The sequence below is a fragment of the Monopterus albus genome, unplaced genomic scaffold (genome assembly GCF_001952655.1).
Source record: "Monopterus albus unplaced genomic scaffold, M_albus_1.0 scaffold4.1, whole genome shotgun sequence".
NCBI lineage: Eukaryota > Metazoa > Chordata > Actinopteri > Synbranchiformes > Synbranchidae > Monopterus > Monopterus albus.
The window spans coordinates 7298669-7310975 of record NW_018127884.1 but is presented as its reverse complement, the minus strand read 5'-3'; the positions used below and the strand labels follow the sequence as shown (position 1 = coordinate 7310975).

The 12307-nt window shown below is 41.5% G+C and overlaps 2 protein-coding genes across 2 annotated transcripts in view; one reads left to right on the top strand and one right to left on the bottom strand.

Annotated features, from left to right (window-relative positions):
* cog4 (component of oligomeric golgi complex 4) overlaps positions 1–5205 on the top strand; it is a 9541-nt gene extending 4336 nt beyond the window's left edge. The window contains 13 exon segments of the mRNA XM_020608208.1: positions 1–59; positions 132–190; positions 267–391; positions 491–609; positions 1535–1701; positions 1812–1977; positions 2486–2548; positions 2653–2766; positions 3229–3321; positions 3401–3484; positions 3591–3692; positions 3981–4109; positions 4501–5205. The exon segment at positions 1–59 is cut by the window's left edge and continues 46 nt beyond it. Coding sequence (XP_020463864.1) covers positions 1–59; positions 132–190; positions 267–391; positions 491–609; positions 1535–1701; positions 1812–1977; positions 2486–2548; positions 2653–2766; positions 3229–3321; positions 3401–3484; positions 3591–3692; positions 3981–4109; positions 4501–4635 — 1415 coding nt within the window. The 3' untranslated portion in view covers positions 4636–5205.
* A 329-nt stretch (positions 5206–5534) lies between these two features.
* On the bottom strand, positions 5535–12299 carry gnao1b (guanine nucleotide binding protein (G protein), alpha activating activity polypeptide O, b). The gene is given in 9 exon segments (XM_020608220.1): positions 5535–6973; positions 6975–7062; positions 7158–7311; positions 8057–8186; positions 8311–8439; positions 8535–8695; positions 9010–9151; positions 11769–11811; positions 11958–12299. Coding segments are annotated over 9 exon segments (1059 nt in total). The 5' UTR covers positions 12076–12299; the 3' UTR covers positions 5535–6879.
* Positions 12300–12307: the final 8 nt, after the last annotated feature.

Sequence of the window (12307 nt, the reverse complement as noted above, 5' to 3'; positions counted from 1 at the left end):
ACCGACAGGCCCAGAAAATAGTCGACAAGTTCATCCAGCAGAGAGGATACCACAACAAGGTTTGAATGAAGTTGGGGCTGCATGACATGAGTGGTTTTAGTAGCTACTGACACCTGGAATCTGTCCTGTAGTTTCAGATTGTACAGAGCAGCATGATGAAGAGCATGCCAGGGGAGAGGATTGAGCCCAGGTATTTGTTTGTCTCAGTAACATGCTGCTTTCCTCTCTGTGCTGTTGTTGTTTACACCTCTGTCTTACTTGAACAGGGAACTGGACCCTGTACTGACAGAAGTAACCCTGATGAATGCACGGGCCGAACTCTACCTACGCTTTTTACGTCGTCGCATAATGGCTGACTTTGAAGTTGGAGACGCTCACAGTATCACACAGGGTACTTTTATATGAACATGCGATGATGTATAGAAAAGATGCCCTTTAGAGATGTGCTGAGAATATATATTATTGTTTTCTTATATTTTTGAACACTCAGAGCATCAGCAGAATGTGGAGAAGCTGCTGAAACACTGCTTGCTGAGCAGGATGATGCAGGAGCTGATTGGCTACTATATTCCAATGGAAGAATACTACATGAGGGAGTCTGTCAACAAGGTAAAGTTTTCAGTTTTGTTTTGTGTTATTTTCTATAGTTCAGTGTATGTACAGTTCACCTTCATGAAGGGAGGATTTATTGCAGGACACTTGGATTAGACTGCATTAGTTTTAGCTTGGTGCACCTAATAAATTGCCAACTAAGTGTATATTTGATAAAATATTGCATTGTGGGTAATGTAGGCACCAGGTTTTGACAAGGAAATGAGAATTATGGAATTAAAAAGCCAATATCTAATTCCACTTTCTTAAAACTGTCCTTTTGTGAGTGAGATTCTTATAAATTTGCAACACAAATTCTGTGAAGTACAAATATATAGTTCTATGAAGTAGAGTAAGTGTAAATGTTTTCCAAGTAGATGTGAGATTGATTTTGACAATTAAGTAACCATAAGGCCCTTAAAAAAAAAATAACTCATGAAAATAATCTAAATATTGTTATTAAACAATTAGGAAAGCCAATATTATATTGTTGTTCAATTATCAGATCTAATACATCAGAACTATACCCGGGTGACAAATTAAAGATAAAACTAACATAAAGTGAACAACACAGACTTTTAGTAAAGTGTCTCCAGAGCAGCATCAGTGCTCTTATGTTGGAGGAAGGAAACATTCTCACAGAACATGTTCCCTCATTGTGTTCAACACTTATTAAGCCATAAAGTAACCTTGAACTGCAACCATTAGTGAATTCACTGAATATCTTTGGGTTTGTTGGTTGGACAAAACAAGACACTGATGACGCCATCTTTGACTCTGGAAAGTCAAAATGTGCAATTTTGTCAATAAAATGGTAGATAAAATAATCCCCAGATTAATCAGTGACCTGAATTTTTTTTTTATTTTTTATTTCCACTTATTTATTCAGGATTTGTCTTTAATTTTCCACCCTTCTGTATATAAACTGATTTTTCATCACTAGGCTGTTGCTATGGATACATATGAAAAGGGTCAGCTGACCTCCAGCATGGTGGACGACTGTTTCTACATTGTGAAGAAATGCATCAGTAGAGCTTTGTCCAGCTCCAGCATTGACTGTCTGTGTGCAATGATCAACCACGCTAACTCGCTGCTGGAGTCCGACTTCAGGTGCTCAGTCCTTCTTTGTCCAGCTGACATATTCTGTACTTTTTTATTTCCCCAGCACTCATGCATGGTTGTGCCCCATGCTGCTCTGTTTATGTCTCTTTACCTGTCAGGGAGGTGTTGTACAACAAGCTGCGGCAGGGCTTCCCGGCTACAACGCTTCAGGACATCCAGCGTGGTGTCAGCAGTGCAGTCAGTCTGATGCAGAGCAGCCTGCAGCAGGGCAAGTTCAACACTCTGGGCATTGAGAGCGCTGAAAACGCCAAGGCTGCATTTCTGGTAAGATACACAGACAGTTGCACATTCACACGCAGCCACATACACACCTTGCTTTTAAGCAGTCGATGCAATATGTTGCTTGAATGAGGTCTAAAAAAACAGCTGATGACAAATAACATCAGTCTTTAGGCTTCTTTTCTACGTTAGTTTTTTGTTTCATGGTTTCTTATTTAGCCATCTTCTTGAGGCTAGTGTTACTGCTGGATAATGGATGGATGGTTTCTTATTTATGCATTTTGGCATTAAAACTATTTAAATAACTCATTTTAGAGTAATTTCTCTTTTTGGAAATTACTACATGCATCTATCTATCTAAATTATGGTGGTAGGACACTGCAATGGTATTAAAAAGTCAAAAATATTACCAAATGCATTCAGGCAGAGAATTACTTTTTACTGGGATAAACAATGACAGTGTTTTCTCAAAGCTTCAGGCAGAAAATAGCTTTTAAACAAACCAAAATGGCTGTGAGAATTAATTCACACACTTTTTTTCTTTCTATCTCAGGTGACTCTGAATAATGTTGAGGTGTGCAGTCAGAATATCACAACTCTAAAGATGAATCTTGAGGTGAGTTTCACATCAGTACCACTGCTCTGCCTCCTTTCTATTCATTTTGTTATTTATAGTTTTCCACATTATTTGGATTTTTTTTTTTTTTTTTTGCTTTGCAGAACGACTGCTCCAAGTTGTTCAGTCAGGGGGGCGGGTCTGGCGACCAAGCCAAGATTGAAAGCTGTCTGTCTGACCTTGTCAACACATCCTCTAAGTTCAAGGATCTCTTACAGGTTGGAGACACACACACACACACACACACACACGTTGATCATTCTATAGCTGTGAGGACACCCATTGACATAAAGCATTCCTTAGCCCTTTACCTAGACCTAAACCTGATTCTAACCTGAACCCTAAAACCAAGTCTTAAACCTCAAACTGCCTTTTGAAGCTGTGAGGGCCAGCCAAAATATCCTCATGATGATGGTAGCAAATTAAAATTTGTCCACAAAACTGTAGGAAGACACACACAGATTTCAGCTAGGAAAGTTGCAGGATAATATGAAGCACAATCCAGCTTTGTTGAAGTCTGTAAATATATATCTCTGTTTTAAGACGGCACACTAGCCGGTTCACAGGGAGAAAAACCTGATTAATTTTAAATATTTTAGTGGCCTGAAGTGTAGACCCACTCATGGTACCATACGCTGTGGTAGATGTTACATGCACTCAAATGTTGTTTTGTCTCACAGGAGGGCCTGACTGAGTTAAATACAACAGCCATAAAGCCTCAGGTCAAACCCTGGATCAGCAGCTTCCTGTCCATCTCACACAACATAGAGGAGGTAACGGTGTCAGAATCCTGCACAAAAATAAAATATAGGTCATCAAACATGTTGCTGTAACTGCTGGTGATCCTCACAGGAGGAGTTTAATGATTATGAAGCTAATGACCCCTGGGTGCAGCAGCTTATCGTTAACTTGGAGCAACTCATGGCAGAGTTCAAGGTATCTGCACCATTCTAGCTGTCACATTGGTATTGTCACGATGTACTAGATGTACTCTTCCTTGATGTTTTTGCCATTTTCTCTTAATCATATTCTGCCCCACCAGACAGCCCTCTCTCCTGTCATCTACGACACTCTGACCAGCCTGATGACCAGCTTGATATCTATTGAAATGGAGAAGACGGTCTTCAAATGCTCCTTCAGCAGGGTGAGGAGCTGAGCTCGGCCACCAGGTGGCACCGAGCTCCCTGTGCATCACATCACATCACTGATATACATGATGAAAAAGCCTTGGCAATGATTTATTACTGAGTCCAGAAAGGCTTGTAGGAGAGAGTGCTTTCTTTGGGCACATTAGCATCTTCCTACTTTGAGCCGCATGGTTTTCCAGGAAACCTCTAACAATCTTAACAAAATACTTGAAGAAAATATTGCTGTATATATGATATATTCACATTTATTGTTGCCTTACGCCATGGTGATCATTTTGTTGTAGCTTGGAGGGCTGCAGTTTGATAAAGAGCTACGGTCTCTGGTGGCGTACCTCAGCACTGTGACCACCTGGACCATCCGGGATAAGTTTGCTCGTCTCACCCAAATGGCTACCATCCTCAACCTGGAGCGGGTAATTTTTATTGTTTTACACAGAATATACATTGGTATCAAAGCAAATTTTATGTTTTAATCTTAACATATATGCCATTTTATACCAGTCGTGGAATGTGACTAAGTACATTTCTGAGGTACTTAGCTTGAGTTATCTGCATTTTATACTACTTTATACTTCGACTCCACCTCATCTCAATTGGAAATATGGTACTTTTTACTCCACTACATCTATTTGATCACACACTAATGAATCAATAATATTATTCTAGTAATTTAACATAGAACAGTATATAATAACCACAAGTACATTTAGCTAAAGATACTTGTACTTTTCAGCATGCTACTTAAGTGAAAATCTGAAAACTTCCTGGTTTACACATGCTCACTTTTACCTCTTTGTACTGCAGGTCACTGAGATCTTGGATTACTGGGGCCCTAATTCTGGCCCCCTGACGTGGCGGCTGACCCCAGCAGAAGTGCGTCAAGTTCTGGCGCTGCGCATCGACTTCAGAAGTGAAGATATTAAGAGGCTGAGATTGTAACTCATGAACCAGTGTGCTGGATCCCAGTGACCCACCTTGTGATGCAGTTCATAAAGAGCTCAGCAAAATCCAGGTTTAATCCACATTCCTGTAAATGGATGTCAGCAAGACACGGGCAAATGGCAGCAGTTTTTTATTTATTTTTTATTTTTTGTTGTCGGAAACAAAGATGCTCATTGCTCTTCAAGGAGATTTCAGTCAGGACAGCCTTCTGCTCTACCCCCAGCTGATGCCAGTCTATGTCAGAGCTACAGCTCAGCTTTAGGGGCAGGGTGGGAATGAACTGTTTGATTTGAATTAACTGTAAAATATGAGCATATGTAATTAAAAATGTCAGTAATTATATGGCGGTGGGAGTTCCAAATTGTGAACCTGTAAGTGGCTCTGAGAAACGAGGACACACTGAGTGAGGAATGGAGCTCTGCAGCTGTCAGTGAAACAGAGCAGTAACGAACTTCATACCCATTAAACTGACAGAAGCAGGTCACACCGCTGATCCAGCCTAGTCATTCAATATATGAATAGCTCCTTGTCTGTGATGATGAAACACTTAACCTAATAAACTGAGAGCTGCTGTGTAACACACCTGATCCCTGACATCCACCACATTTCACAAAGAGCTGCCCTATCGCTGAGCAAGACCTGTTCCTAAACTTTTATACATATTCTCGACGCTACTGCTAAGCTGTGTCCAGTAAAACTGGCCCATCCTCACAATATTCAGCCTAATTTCCTGGTCTAGCCAGGTTAAACTTTTGCTGAGAGCGCTGCGATCGTACAGTTTATGAACCCCTCACCTTGTTTGCTGTTAACAGACTGAGACCATCCACACAGGGGTAGTTAGGAAAAGTGTGGCTTTAATGTAAACACAACATTCGATTGGCTCAGCACAAACATTCCACATGAGAGCAATCAATAAACTACTAAATAAGATGGGGTGCAGCACAAAAACATTCACAATAAAAAAAAAAAAAAAAATCTGGTATAATCATATATATATATACAGTACAGGTGTTTTTAAGATGAAAATGGAGATTGGACATGAGGACTGATATGTGACAGATAAAGAGTATACAGGGATGGAAAGATGAGTTTTCGGGTGCATGGGTGAAAATGGCTAATGGTTCCCTGTTTACTGATCCGAGAAGAAGAGAGTTAAAAACCCCCGAGTCCCCAGACAGAGGCCGCCAGCGAAGGGTAAAGCATCACACAGAGAACAAGATGTCACTGGAGAGCTGCTTTGTACCCTCTGATCTCTAGGCAGGTATCGGTGTACCCCAGTTTTTCATGACAGCAAATAAATATGTGGCATGGGGTTTCAGGAGGTAGGAGGAGGCATGGAGGGCATGAGGCTTAAATAAATAATTTGATGATAATAAAATGTTAAATCTGTTTGTTAAATAATATTAGTTGAAAGTATGGGCTATAATTTCAGATCCTAATCCCTATTCATTGTTCTTAGCTGGTTGGAACCGATATGACAGTTTTTTTTTTTGTTTGTTTGTTTTTAAGATATTATTGGCTGACAGGCATTTTCTTATGCTACAGAAGGCCAATGGCAACAGGCAGCCGCTCTGAACAGAAGAGTCCTCTCTTTCATTATGTTTTATAGTAAAAGAAAACAAAACCTGTAGGCTACTCAGGCATGAGCGGGTCTGAAGGAGAGGAGAGCTTTGTCCCTTCTGTGAAATTAGCCTCCTTATTTCCAGCCATGACCCTTAGCCACAAATAGAGTACATCCCCAACATCGTCTTTTTATCACCTCCGTCTCCATACATGCAGCAGTCCTTCAAACCGAGCACCAGAGGCTGTTTTCAGTAGAGATATACGTCTCGAGACTTGTACAAAAAATATCACATAAGGAACAGGACTATATCCGCATTCTGGTTAAAAATGACTTTACATGACCCTCATGATGCATTTCTGGGCTGAGATTTTCAAATCAAGACTTGAGCTGAATAAAGCCCTGGTGCTGTGGCCTTCCCAGTTGTTGACGCAGTCATCAACAAAATATGAATCACTTTGCTCAAAAACACACTCTGATAAGACAAAACTGGGGTTGTAACTTGGAATCAAAGTAAGAGGAAGAGAACAAATCATGGCAATAACCCAGTGTGGTGTCTGACGGCAGCTCTTTAGGTCCATTTGGACGTGTAGAATTATATATTTATGTTTAAGTATCATCAAAAGTATCATTATTAACGCCTCATTCTCTCCATGACAACCTCTGTGCTTGGCCGGGCCTCAGTACAAGCCACACCCTCTAAGGTTGTTTGCAATAATGATGTCAGTGACGGCATCAAACACTACCTGGATGTTTCCTGTGTCTGTGGCACAGGTGACAGTAGACCTCCTTATTGGGCGAGCGGTTCTTACTCTCAAACTGAACCTGAATATATGCAGTAGCGTCTTCGTAAGTATTAGCACCTGAAGGCAGATGGAGAAAACACAGAGGGCGTGAACAACCAACACTCACATCACTGTGCTCAAGATAAAGCATAAAAGTGTATAGGGGGATTCACCTGTGTATTCTGGGAAGCAGATCGTCAGCGGCGACTTCTTGATCTTCTCACCAAACAGATCCTTCTTGTTGAGGAAGAGGATGATGGAGGTGTCGATGAAGAACTTGTTGTTACAGATGGAGTCGAAGAGCATGAGGGACTCATGCATGCGGTTCTGGAGGAAGAATAAGTTTGAGGTTAGTGTTAAGCTGAGGAGAGCACTCAAATGTGTTGAGTTACAACTGTGCAATGACTAAATAGTATATCAGTCAACAGCCAATTTACAGTTTGACATACTAGTTAATGAATAACTGAGTAGTTATCTATGGGAAATGATTATGATCTTATAGTTTTATCTGTCATAGACTGTATTTTATTGGATAACACAGGAACATAAATATTTTACAACATTTGTCCTGTTAACCCCAAAACACACACATACAATTTATGCCAAAGAAGAAGAAAGTAATAAAATAATCATGGCTAAATAAATAACTGATTTTACATTTTATCTGAAGTAGTACTGGTGGTGTCCTTTACTGTGAGAGGCCATTTTTCTGTCATTTTTTGGTCTGTGAAATGGTGTTTTTCTTTATTTAAATTAAGGGTAGAGGGTTTGTACAAACTGTAAAAATCTCTGAGACACATTGGGCTACATGAGTGTGATACCTGAATAAAATCAACTTGTGTGGAGACAGAAACTGAACATCTGCAAGTGTTTGGGCAGCCAGAATTGGAAAATGAATAAAGACATATAAGGTTTCAGCTTCATGGACCTTTAAATATTGATCTATAGGATTTTTTAATTGGATAAGCAAAAGTCCCTACATGCATCTTAACCACTAGGCCATCTGGATCAGCCTTTAACACCGTGAGATAAGCACCAGAGGGATTCACAGTGTATGAACAGTCACACTTACAGTTGTTTCATCTTCATGGAGCACCTGGTCGTATCCACTTAGAGCAACACAAAAGATAATGGCTGTCACATCTTCAAAGCAGTGGATCCACTTCTTCCTCTCTGACCTCTGACCTCCCACGTCAAACAACCTGGAGAAAGGGCAAGAACTCAGACACAGAGCTACAATCCTTGAACCTAATCTTAGACAAAATGCTGACAACAGAAGCGGAGCCATTGTGAGCTGTGATGCTGCAGCGGTTATGTCCTCGTTACCTGAAATGGAGGTTTTTGAAGGTGAAGTGGGTTTCAACGATGCCAGTGGTCTTCACTCGGGTTCTCAGGATATCCTGCTCTGTGGGCTGGTAGTCAGTCGCCCCGATCCGGTCTAGACTGTCCAGGTAGCTGATGGCAACAGGGAGGGAGATCAAGAAGACTGAAGGTTAGAAGACTGGTGGGTTTTTTGCAAAGGTTTCTTGTGGTCCCTTTGTTCTACGCACTATTTAGCAGAGTCGTTAAGCTGGTATTCCCGGGAACGGTTGAAGCACTCCTGACTCCCAGCATCAGCCCATAAACGTTTCATTGCAGTGAGAAGCTCTGCTGAGTACGGCTCAGTGTCCTCCATACGGCTGACCACATCACAAACCAGCTTAGCATCAGCCTGGACAAATACATTTCATAAGATCACAGGAAAAGGAACAAAATTAAATCATCTACTCTAATGTTATGGGGTTTTTTTAATGCATCATTAAACACAATGGTTTTCTATAAATTAGCACTACAAACCGATTAAAAGTCAAACTGAATTATTATATATGAGAAACATGAACTAAAATGATCTTCTGATCATTCTTAAATTCAGTCCTACTTTAGCACTATCATAATTCATCCCCCAAATTTCATGGCTGTATAGATAAGATCTCACTTTCTAGGCTGTCTAGAGGTGAACATTTCAGGTGGAGGATGAAGACTCACTTTTCTATCCTTGTCTCCAAACTCAATGCCCAGTGAGTCCATGGCTCGGAGGATGGCTGCCAGGCTCTGGATGGTGTTGCTGTAGACCACAGGCTTATACTGCTTCATGTCATCCCCAGAAAAGCCATCTTCATGGATAATCCTGCATACGCACACAGATATTAGCACAGACACAAGTGTAAACAGAAAAAGTCGCACGCCCACATGTTAGACAACTGCCTTTTCACAATAAAAGGTCCTTAAATGCGTCTTTAAGTGTGTCAGTGTGTAATGGGGCAGAAGTTCACATTTTTCAGACTATGATCTGTGCTTGGACAGTAATGTGATATTTAAGCCATTTATAATTTATGAGGGCCAATGGAGTAGAACCAGAGCAGAGCACTAATCAATCACACTACACAGGACTATGCTGTTACATCCAGTATGACACAGTTAAACTCCTTATAATCTGGTCAGCAGTGAACCCTCATCCTGATGTCAGATATACTGAATCTACAAAATACCAGCCACATCTCCTGAAGCTGACCTTAAATTTACATTTAAACTGCAGCAGCTCCTCCTCTGTGATCACTGACTGATGTTTAATGAGGACAACAAATAAGAGATGATGGTTTTTACCTATATTCATCTCATCAGTGCAGGTTATGTAAAGATATTTTATAGCAGAGGCCGATCACCTGGCCTGAATCAGACTATTTCTAGTAGCAGAGCTTTATGAAATAAAACATTTCCCCCTCAGTGAGTAGAAACAGAGGTGCAGTTTCACACGTTATTAATTTATTTTGGCTGCAACCAACAGCAATTTTAACAACAATTTATATGCTAATTATTCAATTTGTCTATATATATGACAAAGGCCTGTTTTAATTTTCCACAGCTCAAGGTAACATCTCACCAAAACACAAAGATATTCATTTTATTGTCGTGTATGACAAAGAAACGCCTCAAATCTTCACAGTTAAGAAGCAGGAACCAGCAAATGGTTGGTATTTTTGCTAAAAACAAACAAAAAATGTTGATACAATCATCAAAATTGTGGCCTATTAATTTCCTGTGAATCAACTGATTGATTAGTTAAGTTATTGTTTCAGCTCTAAAATAATTGTGACTGAGGTTTAGGTGAGTTGTTGTGTGAGGATCTTGGCGATTTACCACCTCTACTAAATATTTTCCTGGAGCAACAATCGAATGAGGAGGTGTTTTAAAATAATGTCTATGTAAAATTCACCTAATTAAGAATGTCAAGTGAATGAACCTCACAAGCCAAAGATTATTATACAGTTAATGAAGCAACGGACATAAAATCTTTACTGACTGAACAGCAGGTAATTTTCTCAATTAATCATTTAGTCTAACCAACAGTTCAAAACTCAAAGATATTCACCTTAATATCATATCAGAGTGAGAAGATGTGTAAAAACCCACATTTAATAAAGTTAGAATGAAAAGATTCTTGACATTTTGCTTAAAAACTACTTATCAAAGTAGTTAATAGCAGATCTCTTTTTTATTATTTAAAGGGTTATTTGTTTCAGCTCTGTAGACAGTTGATGAAAACTTAACTGACTGGTCACAATCTCATAAATGGAAAAGTTTGAAAAGAGACACCACTGACATTTCGACTGTACTACATCCCCCGACCATGAAGCTGTTTAATTGAATTAAATCTATGCCACTGTGTCTCAGCTGTGAAGATGTTTCTTGTTGCCTTCCAGGCTCCCTTTTCTCTTTTTCACACCCACAATGCAGTGAAACTACATCAGGTAGAATTTCCCTCTAATATAAGAGCCAGGCCTGGGTGAAACAATATAAAGAGACTCTGAACCATCATGTGACCATGATGAGGAGTGGACAAATCACAGCAGAGCGCACCGAATGTACCAACCAATACCTAAACTTTATGACCCACTACCCGCAGTAAAACCCATCCATCTGCTGCTTGCTTGGGTTAAAACAAACCCTGCAGAGTGTTTGTAAACACTATTTGGTCCTGTGTCTCAAGTCCAGGGCAGGGCGGTGAGTTATGGACAACCAGAGACCACAGGGGTGGCAGCGAGGTGAAGGAAGGAGAAGTAAGCGTGGGGGAAAAGGCGCAGTCGGTGCAGGCCAGGATGCACTGAGCAAGACTAAGCAGAGACAGGCAACCCACGGAAAATGGGAGATATGATGAACAGGAGAAAATCTACAAAAAGATCGTGCTTTTTCTGAACTGCAACATCTAGAAACTAAACTAAGAGGTCTAGGGATGACAGCAACCGTGATTTAAAACATCAAAGAGTGATTTAACTTTGACAGCGGAAGGTTTAGATGCGGGTTTAGAAGCCATATTTCTGCGTAAATCCGCTTTATAGGCAAAGTATTCCCGGCGATATCGGGCACTTAAAGCCATTAAGATTAAAAGCAGAGGTACTCACTAATGGAGCTGTAATGACTTCACTGTAATTCACACACATACACAGAGGAACAACACCCACATCTCCCCAGTCGCACCCAGCTGTAGTCAAGTAAAACCCTCCTTAACTACATTTCAGCACCCAGGCGGTGAACAGCGCCCTGGGAGGCACCGGTGCCTCCTCCGCAGCGTCACTGTCGTTCTACAGGAGGTGCTCCAGTCACCGGCACTCCTCCGGGGCTACGGCCTCTCGAAACATGGCGGCTCGACCTGCCTTAGCACAGACTGGGGAGGCGCAATCTCGGGCCTTTCACTCTGGCTGTGTCGAAGAAGGTTAAAATAAAATAAAATAAAATAAAACACTTACTTCATCTGTTTGACGATGGTGCTTTTGCCGGACTCTCCGCCGCCTGTGGAGAAACGGACAGAGTGAGAGCCGGCAGTGAAATCAGTACCACGGAGAGCACCTCCGCCCCATGCAGTCCCACTACAGACAAGCCGAGCCATGCCGCGCTGGGGCGCAACAGCCCCGCTGCCGTGAAGGCTTTTCTCTTACCGAGCAGAAGCAGTTTGACGTCCTTGGCGGCGACAAGCCCGTCCTCTTTCAGGTTTTTCTCGATGGCCTTGCTCCGGTCCAGAGCTGCGCGCTCCTCGGCGCTCAGTGTACATCCCATGTTTCCAGGCGAATGAACAATCCCGTCGTCTCTCCCGTCCGCCCTGTCCCTCACCGGCTCTCAATCAGTGCGTTGCGCTCTGTCGCTCCACCTGCGCGGTCTGTTACAGCATTAGGCCCGGATTGAGGGCAAAAAGGAGCCGGGATCCAGAAACGGTCTTCTTTCCGTGGTTCCAAGTGTCTCTCTCTCTCTCTCCGTCCCCTCTCTCTGGAGAGGCTGGGGGGTGGGGTTG